General features: G+C 58.2%; 1 protein-coding gene across 9 annotated transcripts; it reads right to left on the reverse strand.

The window, feature by feature from the left end:
* Positions 1 to 1,360: 1,360 nt before the first annotated feature.
* On the reverse strand, positions 1,361 to 17,108 carry ROBO3 (roundabout guidance receptor 3). 9 transcript variants are annotated; one of them, XM_049109815.1, is made up of 28 exons: positions 16,831 to 17,100; positions 13,457 to 13,783; positions 13,024 to 13,181; positions 12,435 to 12,555; positions 12,200 to 12,338; positions 11,580 to 11,707; positions 11,179 to 11,303; positions 9,803 to 9,974; positions 9,281 to 9,489; positions 8,980 to 9,061; positions 8,673 to 8,838; positions 8,298 to 8,464; positions 7,625 to 7,746; positions 7,218 to 7,443; positions 6,882 to 7,003; positions 6,467 to 6,638; positions 6,173 to 6,358; positions 5,359 to 5,382; positions 5,240 to 5,282; positions 4,904 to 5,043; positions 4,394 to 4,588; positions 4,102 to 4,240; positions 3,719 to 3,931; positions 3,194 to 3,345; positions 2,947 to 3,054; positions 2,566 to 2,742; positions 1,885 to 2,081; positions 1,361 to 1,595 (listed from the first exon to the last, which is right to left on the reverse strand). In XM_049109815.1, exons 1-28 carry the CDS (start codon positions 16,988 to 16,990, stop codon positions 1,584 to 1,586), a joined length of 4,182 nt encoding a protein of 1,393 aa, XP_048965772.1. In that variant the 5' UTR covers positions 16,991 to 17,100; the 3' UTR covers positions 1,361 to 1,583. The 9 variants fall into 9 exon arrangements, 8 of the variants coding, with proteins under 8 accessions (XP_048965772.1, XP_035572327.2, XP_048965773.1 ...); XM_035716434.2 differs by having other exon boundaries at positions 2,566 to 2,730; positions 16,831 to 17,098; XM_049109816.1 differs by having other exon boundaries at positions 3,194 to 3,213; positions 6,173 to 6,638; positions 16,831 to 17,103.
* Positions 17,109 to 19,023: the final 1,915 nt, after the last annotated feature.

Here is a 19,023-nt window from a genome sequence, read left to right on the forward strand (position 1 = left end):
CGAGGGACCACGACCCGGAGGCGCTGGGGGTCACGGCGCTGCCTGAACTGCCGTCATCAGGCCCTTCCGGCCGGAGCGTCTTCACCTCAGGATGACAAATCAGTGCTCCGGACTCTGATCCCTGCCTCTCTATCTGCTTTTCCTTTTTTGGATTTTGTTTTTCTTTTGGCTTCCTGGTAAAATTCCTTTTGAAAACATTCCAAGCCCATTTGCCAGACGGATGGAGAGAAAGGGATGTGTGCACACTTAGGTCGCAGCGGCCGGAGGGGCCACAGCAGCCAGTGCTTGGGGAAGGGGACAGTGGGCGTCCCCCCTGAGAGCCCAGGGCAGTTACTGCACCTGGGGGTGAAGCCGTGGGAAAGAAATGAGCCCCGGGAAATCAGTGAGCGGCACAAACGGTGGATGAGGGAGCAGGGTGGCATCCAGGGCCACATTTTTAAAAAACAGTATGCCAGCAAACCAATCACATCTGGGTCTACCTGGCTGAGAGGTGTCTGTGTGCACAAGGGGGTGGGGGGGAGGGGGGGGTCTGAAAAAAAAAAGCCTGTTTTTCCTTCTTAGCTGGGGTTTCCCCCGTCAACTCCTTTCTTTGAGTTTTGCTTCATTTATTTATTTTAAAAATTCCTTTTGCAGATTTTTTAAAATTTATTTGAGAGATGGGGGAGGGGCAGAGGGAGAGGCAGAGGGACAAGAGGATGCCCCGCTGAGCAGGGAGGGAGCCCGGTGTGGGACTCTGTCTCAGCACCCCAAGATCGTGACCTGAGCCAGAATCAAGAGTCAGGTGCTTAATAGCCTGAGCCCCCCCAAGAGCCGCTCTTTAAGTTCTATAACAATTATGATTATTGTGAGGGGCTGATTTGCTTATAGGAGGGTAGACAGACCCTGAGGACACCAAGGGAGGGCCTGGCTTGTCTGTCTGAAGGTGGGACAGGTTTCTTGTTTTGGTTATTTGGAAAGTCCTTCAGTCTTTTTTTTTTTTAAGATTTTATCTATTTTTTCATGAGAGACACAGAGAGAGGCAGAGACATAGGCAGGGGGAGAGGCAGGCTCCCTGTGGGGACCCCGATGTGGGACTCAACCCCAGGATGCTGGGATCACACCCTGAGTCGAAGGCAGATGCTCAACCACTGAGGCACCCAGGCGCCCCAAAAGTCCCTCTGGTTTTCACTGGGAGAAGGTGGGCTTCAGCTCCCTCAGGAGGCAGGACAGGCCGGGATCCCTTGGCTCCTGTCCTCATCTAGTGCTTTTAATAGAGGGTCAAGAGGAAGTGGAAGCTACTCTGTGTGCCTTGATCTACACTCTCTTGAAGCTCCTTTCTTCACTGCGTCCTGCACAAAACCAGACAAGCGGGCTCCAGGGCTCTCATCAGACTCCTTTTATTGTCTCTTTTACAAATATGGTTCAGGTAGAAAGAGATGGAAAGGGAAGAGCTGGCTCTCTGGCTTCTAAGCATCATTGCAGGAGGGAAGAGACCCTCCCCCCTGCTCCTCTCTGCTCACCCCCATTTGCCAGGGGGAGGGGCTCCCATCCAAGGTTCTTGGCCAAGCCCTTCCCCGTGGAATTCCAGGTATCCTTATCCAGGGTCATCTTGGTTCCTAGAGAGAGGAAGAGGCTGGTTTGCAAGGCCGGAAGCCAAGGCAAACAGGCTACGGGTGGGGACTGGCCTCTTCTCTCCTGACCTCACTCTCCTCTGGGGAGCCCAGGCTCCCCTATGTATTACCTTGTCTTCACTCTTTGTCACCTGTTCTCCAGGTGTCACCTGTTCCCCCTCACTCACTGGGTCCCCTCCTTCGGACACCTGCTCAGAAAGCCCTTCCTGTTCCCAGGCACCCACTCCTCGGCTCGCCTGCCCAGCCTTCTCCCCGTTGCTCGTTGCTCGCATACCCTAGCCCGCACCTCTCCACATTTCTGTCCTGGCCTCTGGCTCTGGCTCCGGCTCCGGCTCCGGCTCCGTCCAGGTCCCCGGGAGCCTCGAGAGCTGCCAGAGCCTCTCGAAGAGTTGCTGCCGGCTGTGGAACAGGTGTTGGGCCCCTGGCCCCGGGACAGGAAGCTCGGTCGGCTGTAAGGGAGCCAGGCCTCTTCTGCAGCCCAAGAGAGAAGGGCCACGGGGCCCAGGCAGAGAGCAGGACATCACTGCCTGGCCACTGTCTGCCCTCCCTGACCTCAGCCCCAGCTCTGGTGGAAGAGATCACGGGCATGGGGCTCAGGCCACCCTGGGTGCTCAGGAGAGACAGAATGCCCGTGACCTTGCCAGCACGGGACCTTGACATAACACAGGCTCAGAAACCCATGGGGGACCCAGAAAGAGCCTCGGGCAAGGAGAGTCAGAACACCCAGCCCCACTCATCTGGGCTTCAGTCCTGGGAAATTACACAACTTGGGAATGTCAGGGGGTTCTTCCCACGAGAACTACAGAGACAGGTGGAGGTTTTGATCAGATGCATGAACCCAGCTGATGGTGGGGGGGAGCTGGGTCGAAAGTTTCAGGTCTCTACTATGCTATTGGCCTCCACTCCCAACTTCTTGTGTAGCAGTGGCCGTCTGGCCTGCCCTGGCCCTCCTTACCATCCAGGTGGGGACCCCGCTGGGCCCCCAGGAGCCCAGCCTGCACCATTCTCTCCCCACTGCGCTCCCGCTCTCGTTCCAGGGAGGACATGCTGCCTGCTGCTCTCAGCCCTAAGGCCCAGCTCGTCTCTTCCTCTGGTGGCGGCAAGGGTGGTGGGGGCAAATCTGGGGAGAGACCTGTTTTCAGCAGAGTCTCTCACTTCTCCTGATACCAATCTTTCTCCCACTCCTACTCCCCAGCATTGAAGGGGTGGGGAGGCTGTGACTGAACAGCCCAAGATTTGGGTTCATCTGCTCCCTCCTCCAGCCCCCAGAGCTCATCCTTGGCTTCCTGCCTGTTCCCTCTACTGTCACCAACTCTCAGGCCCAAGGCACCCTCACCGCCAGGACTGTGCTCCCGCCGGTAGGGAACAGCCTTGGGCTTCCGGATTCGGGCACGGGGCCCTTGAAGCGGAGGGGTCATCTCCCCAGGCACCTGCCGGGTTCTCCCTGTAGCATTAGGGGATTAGGGGATGGGGAGCAGAGCAGGTAAGAGAGAGGATCAGGAAAGGGGCTTGAGGATGAAGCTTGGTGGGGAGGGAGAGCAGTAAGGGGAGGTAGGGACAGGTTAAGTGTTCCACAGACTCACCTGGGGCACTGCTGGCTGTACTAGGGACAGGACTGGGGTTGAGGTGATGGGAGGCTGTGGGGCCAGCACCCAGGCCAGCAGGCCTCCCTTCATGGCTACTCAGAGTGGGCTGGGATACACTGAGAGGGGAACTTGGCCCCAGGGGCACCCTCCTGCAATGACATGAGGCCTCAGCTTTTGTTCACTCAACGAATTCTAAGTGCCCACTACGTTCCAGGCACTGTGCTAGACACATCGATGAATAAGGCACAGGGTGTCCCCCACAAGGCTCCAAAGCTAGTGAAGTATGAGGAGAGCCATGTCTTTGAAATGCCCCAAGAAGCCTGCAGAGCCGCTCCCATGGAGAGACAGCCTGAAAGGAGTGAGAGACCCTGTCAGCCTTCACGTTCCTTCCCAAGTCACACTTCCACTCTGACACGGCCATGAGACCTCTGGACCCCAGATTCATCCATCCGTCCATTCATCTATTTATCCAATCCCCCACAGAAGAGATATGCACCTACGGCCAATAATGTGCCCCCCTACCTGGGCATCTGGTGGAGATGGGGGATGTCAGTGGGGGGCTGGGGAGGGTCAGGAGGTGAGGGGGTAAGAGTAGCTGTGGACTGCTGTCCATAGGAAGATGTGGGAGAGGGGGCTTCCCCTTGGGATGGAGGGACCAAGCACCCTCCAGTGGAGCTGGGCTCTGTCAGATGGCTCCTCTCAGACATTGGTGGGCACCACTCTTCTGGCTCTGAGCTGGGGACAAAGAGGAAGGAGGGTAGCGATGAGTGAGTAGCTTCCATACCTTCCCCTTGGCCTCCTGTTGCCCTCTTCCCCTCCTCTCCCAGCACCTCTGCCCTCCCCCTGCAGGAGACCCTCGGGTGGTGCCATCTGTTCAGGGCACCTACAGCAGGGCACATCCTTACCTGCCTTCCAGATCTTCCTCAGGCCCCTCTAGGCAGCTCAGTTCACAGGAAGGGGGAGGTGGTGGCAGGGCTTCCGGCCAGTTGAGAGAGGGCATCTGCACAGCTTTTCCCAGAAGCTTTACTTTGCCTCCCCTGGCTCCTGAGAAGGGTAGGATGGGGACATCCCAAGATAAGAGGTAGATGAGAAATGTCAGAAGTGTTGGGCTGAGTCTCAGAGGAGAAGGCTAGGGGATATTCTTTGGGGATACTCTGCTCAGAATGAAAATGGGGGTGTTAGGGACTAGAGTCCTACCACTGTCCCCCTGGCTCCATTCTGGAGGAGCATATTGGCTCCAGGCGCCTGGGTCCCCCGAGGGATTTGGGGGGAACCCCCCGTGGAAGGTCTGCAGCTCCTCCCCAGCTGGGTCAATGGTGCTGTAGACAGGACCATCTGTAGGGGCGGCAGTGCCTCGGGCCGTCTGAGCCAGGTACAGGGAGATCCCTGCTTCTGAGGAGGAGAAAGAGGGAGGCCAGGGGAGGAGGCAGGGGGCAGAGGGCAGAGACAGAGAAATAGCGGACAACAGGAGGATGGAGGGCCAAAGGAGATCCCACCGGACCAGCTTCTTCCCCCCTCCCCAAACCTTACTTCCCAAGCCGGGGTGAAGGTTAGGCATGAGAGAAGCTCCCCCAACTCATATCCTCCCCAAGGACTGACCAACCTCAGGAAGACTGGCAATCCTCGGCTCCCTTCCGTTTGCCCCAGGAGGTGGAGAGAAGGGTGGCGGGGGCCAGGTGAGCCCCTGAGGGAATTAGAACTCCTCACCATTGTAATATCTGTCGTCTGGGTCAGGATTGCTGGGGCAGCAGCTCCCCCTGGGCTCCGGGGCTGAGGGGCTTCGAGATGGGTGGGGCCACGAGTCGGCCAGCCAAGGGTAGGGGGCGGGGCCGAGGCCCATGGGTGGCCTGAGGGAAAGCACCGGAACGCTGGGGACCCAGGGCCTGAACGGGCCAGCGCATATAAGGCTACTCGGGAGTTGTAGAACAGGAATGGGGAATTTGAGGGTGGCAGGTGGGAGACGGGCAGTGAGGCCTGGGGAGGAAGGAGAATGATCTCTTGATGGAGGGGAGTCATCCTCGGCAGATGAATTAAGAGGATTACCTGGAACTGGCTCCAGAGAGGCCCTCTGAGTGTGGGAAGGACACTGCGAATACGAGGGGGAGACTGAGAGAAGGACCCGTCCTCGGGGTCTGAACCCTACTGGAGAGGAGATAGCTTACCTGCCGGTGTGTAGGCAAAGGAGGCTTCCGAAAAGGAATCCATGGGAGGAAGAGGAGGGTAAATGGAGAGAGGGTCAGAAATACCCCCATTCTTGGCCCCTTCTTGGCCCCAGGCCCAATTCCACCCCTCAGCCTGTACCCTGGACCAAGTTCATCAGAGTTGCTAGGAGCGGGACTCAAGCATCAGTGTTTTTCTAAAAGTTCCCCAAATGATTCCTGTGCGTGGTCCAGGTGGGGAACCCCTGACCCAAGAGACCTCAGAATCTCTCCAGACACGCCCCTTACCGGAGAGTAAAAGAAATCCAGTCGCCCCTTTTCAGGCCCCCCCCCCCCAGCCTTCCCAGGCACACCCCGCCTCTCCGTGTAACGCCCCGGATCCTGGCCGGGCCCCTTCGTGGGACTCGATCTCGGGTCTCCAGGCTCACACCCTGGACCGAAGGCGGCGCTAAACCGCGGAGCCCCCCGGGCTGCCCTGCCGGGCCCCCTCTATACTGAGACGCACTGCAAGGCCCGCTGGCCTCTCGGGGCATCTCAGGGGACGATTCTGCCCCTCTCCCCTGACTCAGGTCCCCCCGCCAGTCCCCCCGGCCCGTCGCCCCCTGCCGGAGGATGCCCACCGCGCGTCCCTCGGGGGAGGGGGGGAGGGGGCGGGGCCGACCCGTCTCGGACCCGCCCCCAGGCCCAGCGGGGCGCCCCCCGTCCGGCTCTCCGCGCGCCCGGGCCCCTCCCTCCCGGGGGGCGGGATCTCCAGGCCCCGCCCCCGGCCCTCCTCTCGGGGTCCCAGCGCCCAGGGCGCCCCCGCGGCCCCGCTCACCCGTGTAGTGACTGAGCTCCTTGCGCTGCCTCCGGCGCCGGTAGAGGACGGCGCAGAGCGCGAGCAGCAGCGCCCCGCAGGCGGCCCCGCTGCCCGCCAGGAAGGCAGGCGCCCGCAGCACCCTGGCCAGGCGCTCCGCCAGCCCCGGGCGCACCTCGAGCCCGGGCTCCGACTCCGGCGGGGAGGCTGTGGGGGCCAGAGGGGTGAGCGGGCCGGGGCCGTGGGCCCGGGACCAGGCGCGCCCAGACCCCCGGTGCCCCGGCCCGGCCCGCCCTCTCCCAGCTCGGGACTCACGCAGCTGCACCGACACCGGGACGCTGGCCACGCCCACGCCGGCGCTGGTGGCCGCCGCGACCCGGGTCCGGTAGAGAAGGCCGGGCAGCAGTCCCCGGAGCACGGCGGAGCGTGCCCAGCCTGCCGCAGACCGGTTGAGGTGGAAGCGGCTCTCATTGCCCAGGCACCAGATCTGGGGAGGCCGAGACCCGGGCTTAGAGAGGCTGAAAGGGGGTCCAGGCTCTGAACGGTAGAGGGGGCTGAGGCAGGCATCATTCAGCCTGGAGGGAACACGCTGAAACGTCTCTCCTCTCCCCCAACCTCGTCTCCAGCCCCAAAGCCAGTTCTAGGTTCCCTCCTCCCTGACCCTAGCCCCTAGGACCTCCCTCCTCCCGTCCCTTCTGTCCCTTCTCCGGTCCCTTCTCAACCCCTGTACCTGGTATTCCTTGATCACCCCATTTTGCTGGGAGGGGAGGGGAGGTTCCCAGGACACCGTGACACTGCTGTTGCCTTCACCCCCCAAGGCCACTGTCACTCCCTGGGGGGGGCCACTGGGGGCTGGGCCCCCCGGTGGAGCATGGTGAGAAAGACAGTCATTGCCAGCTACCCCTCCTGCCCCAACCTTCCCCCTCCCAGGTATCACCTTAGGAACTGAGGTATCAGGCATCCCTTCCTCCCACAACCCCCCTTGCTCTTCCCATGCAAACTTCTATCCTCCCCCACTCCCTCTTTCCCGTTGTTTCCTCATCAGCTCTTGCATCACTTCCCTTACCTTCCTCCGGAATGCTCCTGGTCACAAAGGGACTTTCAGGCCCCAGCCCCTCCTGGCCTTGGGCTTGCACTTTGATCTGAATTTGGGTCCCTGGGGGGAGTCCTCTTAGCACAGTACTTTGCTGGCTTGGGGACTGTAGGTCCAGTACTGTCCAGCTTCCCCCATCAGGACCTGCTACCCTCCAAGACACCCGGAAACCTTGCACCAGCTGGACTGGGCCATCTACCTATAGTAGACAGGACAAAACATACCAGAAGGAGAGACAGGGACCTCCAGGTCCCGGCCCTCCGCCACCCTCCCTGTCCTCCCCAGCCTCTCACCTCCCACTCTCCCGTACCCATTCCTGGAGGTCCCTATGGCCCCTATCATCATCCCTGCCCTTAAGCTCGTTCCGATGCCCCACTCACAGTCCAGGACACCTGCAAGGTCCGGAGCCCAAGGACTACGGGCTCCTGCACATGCACAGCCACTTCAGCCAGCCCCCGCTGGCCTCTCCATGGGTCCTCCACTGGCCTGGATGGGTTGCTGTCTATTGGACCAAAAAGCCCACTCAGCAGGGGCCACCAGTGACAGGGAGTTAGACCACAAGTGTGCTAAGTGTGCTTGTATCCTACCTCCGCTGCACCCCCTGCCCCCGCAGACTGTACTACTTAGTAGCCCAGAGCCCACCCCAGGATCAGCAGGGGGCTGCTCAGGGGAATAGCTTCCAGAGGTGGGCCTGGGTGTCCAGCTAATATGAATCCACTTCCTGCATAACTACATATATACGCTTTAGAGACCTCAGTTCCTCATCTCTAACATGAAGATGAACCTTCCAAGGTCCCTTGTAGTCCTAATAAGCTACATTATCTGTGGGTAATAGGCTCAGAAGTGGGGGGCTTACTGAGATGACTGAATTTCCCTCTCTCCCCTCTTTTCTTGTCCTCCCAGTGAGGGGAGGCATGACCTATTCTAGGCTGGGCTACCAGGAGAGACCCATAACAGCAGAAAGGAGGGGCCATGCTGCCATAGTTTGGGGGAAGGGGTGCTCTGCCGTGTTTTGTGTCATATCCATGAGCCAGGGACTCTGACCTTACTCACCCTGGGTGCGGATGGGCTCAGAGACGGGGCTGGGCTCACTGAGGCCCCAGGCTCCCACAGCTCGCACCAGAAACAGATAGATGGTGTTGGGCTGCAGACCACTGACCGTGTGTGTCTCCAGCTGCACACCATCTGCCACTGTCCGCCACGTGTTGCCAGCTGCTTGGCTGCAATAGGCATGGGGTGACAGAGTTGTCTGAGCCAGGGATCCCCCAACCTGTCTACTCCCTCTCGTCCATTCTCTATGGCCCCCTACTATCTCCTCACCTTGGGAGAGGGAATTGACAAAACTCTCCCCACCACAGCAAAGACCCTAAGGACATAAGATTCCCTTCTTTTGACTTTCCAGGTTTGCATTTAAAACTTTCTCCATACCTGAAGGCCTCTATCACATAAGAGGTGACTGTGGCCCCCGCCTGCGGGTTGGGCTTCCAGGTCAGGGTAATGCTGTTCTTGGTGATCTCAGTGACCACTGGCTGAGAGGGAGGCCCTGGAGGGGTACTGGGTTCTGTAGGGGGCTCTGGTGATACTCCCCAATCTTCTGCAGCGAGGAGATAATCTTTAAGTAGGCGGACGGGAAAAGGATGGCCCCCATGTAACCTGCCTCCTTCCCGGAGAAGCCATGGAGCTGTGACAGTGGTGATGGTGAAGATGGGGACGTAGTTCACTAACCCCTACTCACCCCGCCTCCTAAGCCAGCTGCTCCATGTGGCCTCCCCCATGGAACTCTTGGCCACACAGCTGTAGAAACCCAGGTCCATCTCCTGCAGGAGAGGGTAGAGGACTGGCAAACTGGGAGCAGAGCAAGGTAGGGGGAGGGGGTGGAGGTGGGTATTCAGAAGGATGGGGAAGGCCTGGCACACTTTAGGTGGTCTAAGAGAACAGAGTAGAAACGGAATCAGTCCCAGCGGGTATGTCCACGAGTTGGGCATGTGGACTGTATGACCCCTCTCAGATACTCAGGTCCCAGGGATGAGGCTCACCTGCACGCTGGCGATGTACAGCGTACCATTGGCCATTAGGTTGAGCTGGAGGTCGTCCCCCTGCAGCCACTGCCCATCCTTCTTCCATCGGACACTCGGTTGAGGGTTCCCGGTCACTCTGCATGGCAGCCACACAGGGGAGCCAAGTGCCAGCGTCTGATTGGCTGGTCCCTGGAGGATGATAGGAGGCAGCCCATCCAAGGAGGAGGCTGGGAGAGGAAGAAGTTCAGCACCTCAGGAGAGGATCCTGGGTCCAGGCAACCAGCCCCTTGTCTTCCTTCTCTGATCCGTCATTCCTCCTCCCCCAGAGACTGGAGGGGCCTTGATAACCATCTGTAGTCTCTGCCCGGGACCAGCCATGTACTAGTGGCTTCTGTAGCCGAGTTCCAAACTTCAAGGCCATGTCTCAGGAACACACCCCTCCCCTTGCAGACATCTTATATAGAATCCTAGAGAAGCAGATATCTTCAAGCCATTATGTCCTTCCAGGCCATGGGTCCGGGCACCTCCATGAGCACCTACCTCTTTTTACCTCCAGCAGGGCCTTAGCCAGGACGCTCCCGGCCACACTAACGGCCTGACACACGTAGTAGCCAGCATCCCCGCTCTGCACATCCGTAATGTTGAGCTGGCCTCTGGGAGACACAGAGAAGCGCCCCTTGGGCTGAAGCGGCTGGCTGGGGAAAAGTAGAACCTGGGGACAGAGCAAGGAACCAAAGGTAGAGAATGAGCAGGAATTTGGCAGAGAGAAAGGTTCCCATCAACCCCAGAATTCAGAGAATTCCTAAGTCTCTAGTTCCTACTCTGTCCCCAAAACTGCCAGTTATGTGACCTTGGGTAAACCAGTTAGATCTACTCACAAAAATGTGGACATTCTCTTAGATGATTTGGGGGTACACTTCCCAGCTTTGTGACTTATGAGTTGGGCAACTCTGAGCAAGCTCTTTAACCTTCCTGGGCCCAAATCCCTCCAAATTTGACTCTTAGGGGACAGTTATGAGGATTAAATGAGTAATCATGAAAATCCTTTAATGCATTGTGTGATAAAGGTTTAATATTTCCCCCCTTCTTTCTGGTTTTATGTTACATAGATATATAGGAGGTGGGGAAAGGGGTTTGGGTTACAGGTAAAGGGCACCTGGCCGATCCCCTGATGCATACCTACTCTCATCCTCTACTATCATCAGCATTTTTATTCATTTGAGCATCTAGTTGAGATACAGCAATCCCAGATGCTAGAGAAGATTGGAAAATTGTGGCTGTGGATTTGGAATGAGGCAGTGGGAGAACTGGTTATCCAGTGGGGTAGGGTCAGTCAGACTTATTTTTATTATACTGACCCTGTTTCCTAGTGGTGAAATTCCCACCCTTCCCGTAGGAGGAGGTACTCTTCTTGGAACCTCATTACTGTTCATGTGGGTATTCAGGACTTTTTTGCCAAGGGGGTGACAGTGCGCTCCCCCTGGTGGGAGTCCCTTGTAAGTAGATGAGCAACTCCCTGTACCCTGAGCCGCTTTGGTACAGTCAGTACACACTTTGCAGAGCAGCATATTAAAGCCCAAGCCCCGGGTGTCTGGGAGAGGAGGCGTCCGTCTGGATTCGCTACATCTTCAGGACAGTCTTGCCTAAAATAGAAGGAGTCTCCAGGGAATTACCATACAGGACTGTTTCCTTCCACCTAAACCTATTAGCATCATTTCCTTTCCAAGTGTTCAATATGTCCCAGGCCTTTTACTCTCGTTATCTTATTTAAGCCTCCCAAATAACCTGCAGCAGTTTCTGGGAGGACCAAAGGTACCCAGACGAGACCTCGGAGAGAAGTCTGCAGAATGTAGAAGGAGGGAGGCTAAGACCCAGAGGGGAAGCTCGTGGGAAGGCCCACGGAGTTGGCCACCTACCTGACTTCCCTCCTTCTGCCAGAAGATGGCAGGTGGGGGGTTTCCTTTGGTCTCGCATTGGAAAGCCACACTCTCTCCAGGAGCTGCCATCTGGTCCTGCGGCTGGGTCACCAGCTGGGGTGGGACTGGGAAGGGGGAGGCGATAAAGGGACAGGGAGTCAGGGCACTCAGAAGGGAGACTGAGGGAACAGGAGAGAGAAGCCCAAGCTTGGCTTAAGGAGGAGCAGATATCCAATTCCTGTTCAAGCCTGCTCAGCTTTCTCCTCCTTTCTCTCCTAAAAGCCTCGAGCGACCCACCCATACCTCCCACTCTGTCCTTTCTCCCTCGTTCTCCTCTTCACCCCACCCTCCATGCCCTCAGCTCATTCCTGGTCTGGCAGTCCCGGGAGGGGGGAGCTCACCGTGAACACTGAGGGAGCCAGATGCTTCGGCGCGGCCCACGCTGTTCTCAGCCACACAGGTGTAGGTCCCCTCGTCGGCGGCAGTCACGCGGCCGATCCAAAGGCTGTGGTCACTCCGGATCTCATACCTGCTCCACTCCCCACCCCCAGGCTGGGTTGGCCACAGCTACAGACCCCTTCTCTCTCCCCCAGGACGGACACCAGGATTGGGACACATAAAGACAAGGCAGGCCTCAACAGCAACAGAAGCTGGTATCCACAGACCCGTGAAAGGAGATGGAGGCTGGGTAGGGTCTGGATTTCCCTGTGTTGTCAAGTGAGAGGGTGTCTGCCGTCCAGTTTTATTTTATTTTATTTTTTTAATTTTTTTATTTTATTTATTTATGATAGGCACACAGTGAGAGAGAGAGGCAGAGACACAGGCAGAGGGAGAAGCAGGCTCCACGCACTGGGAGCCCGACGTGGGATTCGATCCCGGGTCTCCAGGATCACGCCCTGGGCCAAAGGCAGGCGCTAAACCGCTGCGCCACCCAGGGATCCCTGCCGTCCAGTTTTAGAGGGCAGGGTATGCTCTTGAGCTGGTTGGGTCTCCTTACAGGCAGGAGGAAGGGGATTCTCACCTGCCGGTGGGCAGTTCCCCATCCTCCTTGCGCCAGCGTAGACGGGGTGGGGGATCTCCCTGCACCTCACATGGGAAATCCACGGGGGCATCTGCCAGGACCACCTGGTTGACTGGTCTACGCAGGAATGAGGGTCGCTCTATGGAGCGGGAGTGAGTGAACCATCAGGGGATCTGCATGGCTTCTCACTACCCGGGCTGCACACCCCCTAAACCCCCAAGCTCCCTGTGCCTACCCAGTACCACAAGTTCAGCTGCCCCACTCTCCCGTTCTCCTGCCATGTTGGAGGCCACGCACACATACATCCCCGCATCACTCTTGAGTGTATGTGACATCATCAGCTTCCCTCCACGAATCTGCAGGGTAATAATGGTAACTTTGGTCTGTTGTAACCATCAAAGCATATTCATTTATTTGATCCTCCCAGGGAGCCAATGAAGCCTAGTGACGTTGACCCACTTATCAGATAAAGAATCCTTAAGTGATCTGCCCAAGGTGGGGACTCGGGTCTACATTTTGTTCCCACAGCCCAACCCACCTGCCACGAGTTCCCAGTGCACCTTGCTCCCCACCTATTTTATACCAGTTCCATCCTATCCATCCTTTTCCCTCACTAGAGAGCTGACTCTCAGTCTCTGATGAGCTAATGCACTGACCTTAAATCTCCTGCCTTATCACATCCAAGACATTATTTCCTGACCCTCCAAGACCCTTAGATTCACTCCTTCCTCCTTTGAGACATGCCTAACCCCCTACCCTATGGCCCCGCCCCCTAATGATGGCCCTGGCCCGGTTAGATCCCCAGCTATGGCACCACTCCTGACCGTGATCCTTCCCTCCTCCTCTCTGAGTCTTGCACTGTCCTTCTTCCAGGACACGGAAGGCTCCGGGTGGCCACGGGGGGGAACGCATTCCATCACCGCTGGCTCGCCCACTGCCACCACCACGTTTCCAGGAGACTGCCGGAAATCATCACGGAGGACTGGAGAGATGGATGAACAGGGACAGAGACAGAGACACAGAGAATGAGAATGAATGACCAGGAGACTAAACGAATAACTGGGCTAGGACACCAGGAAAGTTTTTGGGGAGGGGTGCATCATCACAGACCCAAAGTCTTCCCCAGGTGCAAAGATACCAGGCCCGCTTCCTCCTGCGACCTTAGACACCAAAGGTCACCGTCCCGAAAGAAGATGGGGGCTGGTTCTAGATCGGGTTACCTGGTGCCCTCCAACCAGAGGACAACGTGACTCTCACCCGCCACTTCCAGCGAGGCATTTCTGCTGGCCGCTGCCCCCAGGTAGTTGCGCGCCACGCAAGTGTAGACACCCTCGTCGGGGCGCGCGCGGCGCCCGTGCACGATGCGGGGGAAGAAGAGGGCGCCGCTGGGCAGCAGCAGGCGGTGCGCGCGCGGGTCCTCGCGCGCAGTGGCCACCCGCGCCCCGTTCTTGTACCACTCGATGTTGGGCCGGGGCCGGCCCTCGGCGCGGCAGGGCAGCGTGGCCGGCTCGCCCCGGGACACCAGCAGATCTGGCGGCTGCTCCACGATGCGCGGCATCGCGTCCTCCGGCTCGACCCTTGACGCTGAGGGTAGGGGGGTTGGCACAGAGCATTTAGACCTCGGGAGGTTAGAGGGGAGGCTCCAGAGAGAAACACAACTCTACCTGCCCTCCCTGACCCCTTTCCCTCTGTAGGGTCCATTCTCTCTCTGAGCAGACGTCCTCTCCCCCTTCTTAGGCTGGAAAGGTTATGCCTCCAGATTGACAGATCCGGAGAGAGGAATCAGGACGTGCGCTCCTAGGCCGGCTTTCTAGGCTGCCTAGAGACACCAGCCTTCTCTCTGGCCAAGGTTAAGTGGAGAGTGACTGGGCCTTGTCTGGGCAAGTAGACCACCCCTCTAGGCCTTGGTATTCAATCTCCCACACTGGCTGGTTTGCAGATTGTCCTTGCTGCCTGAAGCGGTGCACCAGAGCCAACACGTGGTCCTTGGCCTCTGCATGGTGCTGGGCCAGCAAAATGGAGAGCGTGGGCCAGCCCGGAGTCTCTTAGGAAAGGTAAGGTGAGAGTGATCCGACTGGAATGTGGGACCAGGAGAGGTTCTCAACCTGGAGTCCACGAATGGACACACAACCTTTCTTTGTTGTTGTTGTTGTTTTTAATTTATTTTTTATCTCATTTTTTAAATTAAATAATCTTTATGCTCAACATTGGGCTCAAACTCACGACCCAGAGATCAAGAGTCTCATGCTCTGTGGACTGAGCCAGCCAGGTGGCCCTCTTACTGACTCCGCAATCATACTTGGAAGAACCCATGAAGTCACAGAAATTAATGAAAATGGTAATGGAAATGTGAGTGATGCTCCTTTTCTAAGAGGTGCGGAGCTGTCCACAGATTTTCTACGGGTTGCCTTAGCCGAGAAAGACTAAGAATCACTAACTAGGAAGGGGGTTCCTCTCCTTTGTTTCATCGGATGCGTTCACCTGAGTGTTCTGTTCCTGCCTCTCACTTGGCCTACAGACTCCTGCCGGCTTCATCTACTTCAGTTGCTTTGGAATCCAGGATCCCGGAGCCCTTTAGGCTCAGACACTCCCAACTTCGTCCGAAGTGGGTCTGTAACCGGTGGCGGCCAGTAGGCGCCGCTGCTGCCTCGCATAATTTGGCTTCCTGCACTAACCAGAACTACCCCGCTTCTGTTCTCCGCCTTACCCTTCCCCGCCCGCGCCCCTCTGGATCTGTTCCAAAATCCTCCGGGACCTCTAGCTCCTGGCCTCGGTGTGGGATTGGGCCTCATTCCCCCATCCCTACTCTTGGAAGCTCCTATGGAGACAAAGCTGGAAGGGGTGCCCCATGCTGACATTGTCTTGGGGAGAGTTTATTTAACTGGCTGGGACAGGATCAGTTTCCCTCCCACTTAGGGAGGGGAGTGATTTTTCTCAGTTTCCTTCCTTACCAATGGAAATCTCTGTTTGTCACCTGTCTCCACTCCTGAATCCCATCCCAGTCCCAGTTGAGGCAGAGCCGACGCTAGAGCAACTGAGAACTCAGGGATTGTCTTGGAACCAGGTTGGGCTGGGAACCTCAGATCTGACACTTCCTGGCTGTACGAACTTGGGCAAATTATGGAGCTCGTCTGAGTCTCAGTTTGTTTTAAATATGGGAGCAGTGAGGGTTGTCGCAAGACCGTAATATATGTAAAGCACTTGGGGGAAGGCTCAATAAATATGGTAATTCCCTGATTACTTAGGGCCTCTTCCTCCCTAGCCCACCTGACCTTATCAGATTCTATCAGGCCCCAGTATCCCTTTCTCCCCCATTGCATAACCCTAGGATGTGATGGAAATAGATTCATTATTGCTAAGCTTTATGTTGCCTTTGTGACCACTGGAGCACTTTTCATATTCTCTAAATTTGTCTCCTCGGTTGCAAAATGTGGCCATCAATGCCATCCCTAATACCTCCTTAACGTTTTCAGGCATAAATGAGACAGTGAGTGGTGAAAACTGAGCGCTGGGGGAGCAGAGGTGTGTCTGCGCGGTGGGTGAGAAGGGCTCTGTGCTTAATCTCCTGGGAACCCAAAGGAGGGCCAGGAATTTGGAGACACCCAGCTCGTTTGCCACCTCCTCCGTCCCGGCCCCCTCGTACATACCACACCCTTCTGGTCCCCCTAATTCCTGTAGACACAGCTGCAGGCGCCCTTTCCCTGGAATTTCTTCCCTGTCATTCCCGGTCTCAGGAGATGCTCCGACAGCAGCTAATGAATAGCTAATGATCATGCTAATGAAGCTCTGGGGCTCCTCCCCAGCACCTGGACTACCCCTCACACGTGCACATGGCCGAGGTCTCCTTTTTGGTCATCTTTGAGTTTCCAGGACCGTGCTGTCCCTAGATCGAGTGGGTGGATGTTAAGGGACGGGGACGGGAGGAAGCAGAGGGGACACGGCAGAGGGGTCCGGGAGAGCGGGATTCCCGGCGCGGCCGGCAGGGGGCGCGATCGGGCCTCTCCGCGCGCGGGGGAGGGACTGCGGAGCTGGGGGAGGGCGCGCTGTCCCAGTCATTTATTAATCACCGTAATTAGCGGTAACGACCTCGCCGCCGCACTTCTGCCGCGTGGGCCGGCTGTGAGCTCCGCCTCTGCGGGGCAAACTTCTAAGTTTCCCTAAAACGGGCTCCGCTTCTGTCGCCCCCTGTCGCAAACGCATCCCACGCTCTAGCCTCCTCACTCTAGTCCGAAGTGAGTTCTTGGGAAACGCGGGGTCCCGAAGGAAAACCTGCAGGCCGGCCGGGTCACGAGTGGCGCGGCTTGGCCCGGGCCCGCCGGCGACCGCGTTGCCTCCGCCGCGCCCCGGGCCGGGGGCCCCGCCTCCCTCGGCTCCGTGCTCGCCCATCACCGGCCGGTTCTCCTCGCTGGGGGTGGCCGTCGGGGTCGGCTGGGCTGATCTTCCGCCGAAACCCCCCTCGGGCGCTCGAAGCCCCAGATTATCCCTTGGTCGGTCCCCGCCCTCCCCAGGAGGCACAGGGAGGCGCCCCTTGGCCCGATCTCGAGGCGCGAGCGCTTCGGCCTCCCCCTCCACGCCGCCCTCCCACCTTACCCCGTCCCCGGATCCGACGTCCCCGCGGGGCAGGGTCTTACCGTTGAAAGAGGGGTCGCCGGGGGGCAGCAGGCTGTGGTTGAGCGCCGCCACCGAGGAGTTGAAGCCGAAGAGCAGGTCGCTGGAGTTGGAGATGTCCCCCGCCAGGGAGTCCGCGAACAAGTTCATCTGCAGCAGTGTCTTCAGCAGGTAGCGCAGCATGGCGCGACCCAGCCGGGACCGGGGCGGGGGGCTCGGGGCCCAGCCCCTGGGTCTGGGACCCGCGGGCCGGGAGCCGGACGCCCCTCCGCAGCCTCTGCGCGCTGCCCCAGCCACGGTGCCGCTCTCCGGCCGGCGCGCCTGGGTACGGTGCGTGCCTCCGCGCGCCCTCCTCCTTCCCCGTCCTTCTCTCCACCCCCCAGTGCCGGGGTCCCCTGGGAGCTGGGCGGACGGAAAGCAGGTGCCACGCCGATCACGGCGTAATTAAGGGATTAATCCGCCTCCCTCCACCCTCCCGTCCCCACCCCGATGGCCACTAGCAGGGCCAGAGACGAGTCGCGCAGCGCGCGAGTTGCAGTCCCCGCCCCGCGCCCGGTGTCCGGGGTCGGGGTCTGGACGCGGCAGGACACAGTTTCCCTCCTTTCTCAAAGCAGCCAAGAGGAGGGATGGGAGGCTCTGTCGGACTCTGCCCTTCAGACTGACTTCAAAACAGGAATCCAGTCTCTCTTTTCCGCGCCCTTAGGCTAAGACCAAGACCGTGCCTCTAGCTCTCAAAGCCCGGGCCTGCATGTCTTCCCAAGTCCCGGGGCTTAGCTGCGGAGTGCAGAGGCTGGGGTGGTTTGGAGCGGGAGCTGGGGTGGGTGGGGAATCACTGCAGGGCGCGTCCACCCCTTTAGTCGCCCGTTTTGCAGCAGAGAGACCATGGGACCAGGTGCTGCCCCTTGACTGGGAGTCCCGCTCCAGACGCTCCAGTCTAGCAGTACCTGCGGGAGCTCCGAGCAAGGAGGGTACCGCGGGAGGGGGAAGGCCCAAGGAACCCCGGCATTGGCATCCATATGCATGCCTCTGGCATCTATCTGCGGACTTTTGCGTTGCCCTGCGATGACACGGTTTATTAAATTGTTTTTACTTTCTTGAGGAGACCGAAAGCAGAGTCCGGGACAAAGACAAGGAGAGCAATATTAGTTTCTGTAAAGGCAAGTGCAAGAGAAGGGAAGGGGTTGAGGCAAAACTCCTGCAAATCTTCAAATGATAAAGGTTGTCCTTCCAATGGGGAGCAGTGGGGAGAAACCATGACCCCCTCTCCTCCATCCAGCCTGCTTCTGAGTTTTCTCTTTTTACCTGAAGATTTCGGAGTCCCCCATCACTTACCCACCTGTCCACCTGCGCGTGTGTGTGCACACTACACTCACTTGTTCACTCTCCTAGGCTGGAGATAGCACTGGGGGCTCAAGGGAGAGAGAGACCTGGGCCTACCTATCTGGGGGTAAGACCGTGTTGATGGCTGAGTGGTGGGGTTCTAGCCCAGTCATTGGGCTCTGCATGATGATACCACCTCGGTGGGGTGGCTGCTTCTGACCCAGAGCGGCTAGGTGAACAGGTCGAGGGGATCCAGACAGGCGGAGGCTACATGGTCATAGAGCCCACAGTTAGCACATTCAGGAGTTGAAGTATTCAGGCAGGGAGCGCTCAAGGGAACTAGATGGACACTTTGTCACAAAGGCTGGATGGCTTGTCCCAAAACTCCACCCTCAATCCACATGTGGGCCCCTGGGGCCTCAAACTAACCAACATGTTTAGGCAACTCCCTACCCACCCCTCATCCCCCAACCTCGAGTCAGCTCTGCGTTGGACTTTGTAAGGCTGGAAGGGGTGTGGGGTGCGGAGACAGCCGCGCGGGGGCAGAGCCCTGGGAGCTGTTCTTTCAGCACCTGGTCTGCCGGGCTGAACTTGGGGCCTGACGCCCCACAAAGGGCTTCAATCCGAGCAGACCTTGAGGCTGACCTAAGTTCGGGTAGACCACGAGGGGCTAGCGAACATCCTCTCTGACAAGTCAGGATTCTAAAACATGGGATTTGACGCTGTCCCTTGCTCCAGGGCCACACTGCCTTCAGGTCAGAGAGCCCGCACGGGATAGGTTTCCCTCACCAGAAATCAACGCATTCAGGAATGAATGACCAGCCCAGAAGGCGTTCCAAGACTTCACCACTCTGGACTTAAATTTCCTTCAGATTTCCGGGTCTGGGGCCCTCTGC

The sequence above is a fragment of the Canis lupus genome, chromosome 5 (assembly GCF_003254725.2).
Source record: "Canis lupus dingo isolate Sandy chromosome 5, ASM325472v2, whole genome shotgun sequence".
Taxonomy (NCBI): domain Eukaryota; kingdom Metazoa; phylum Chordata; class Mammalia; order Carnivora; family Canidae; genus Canis; species Canis lupus.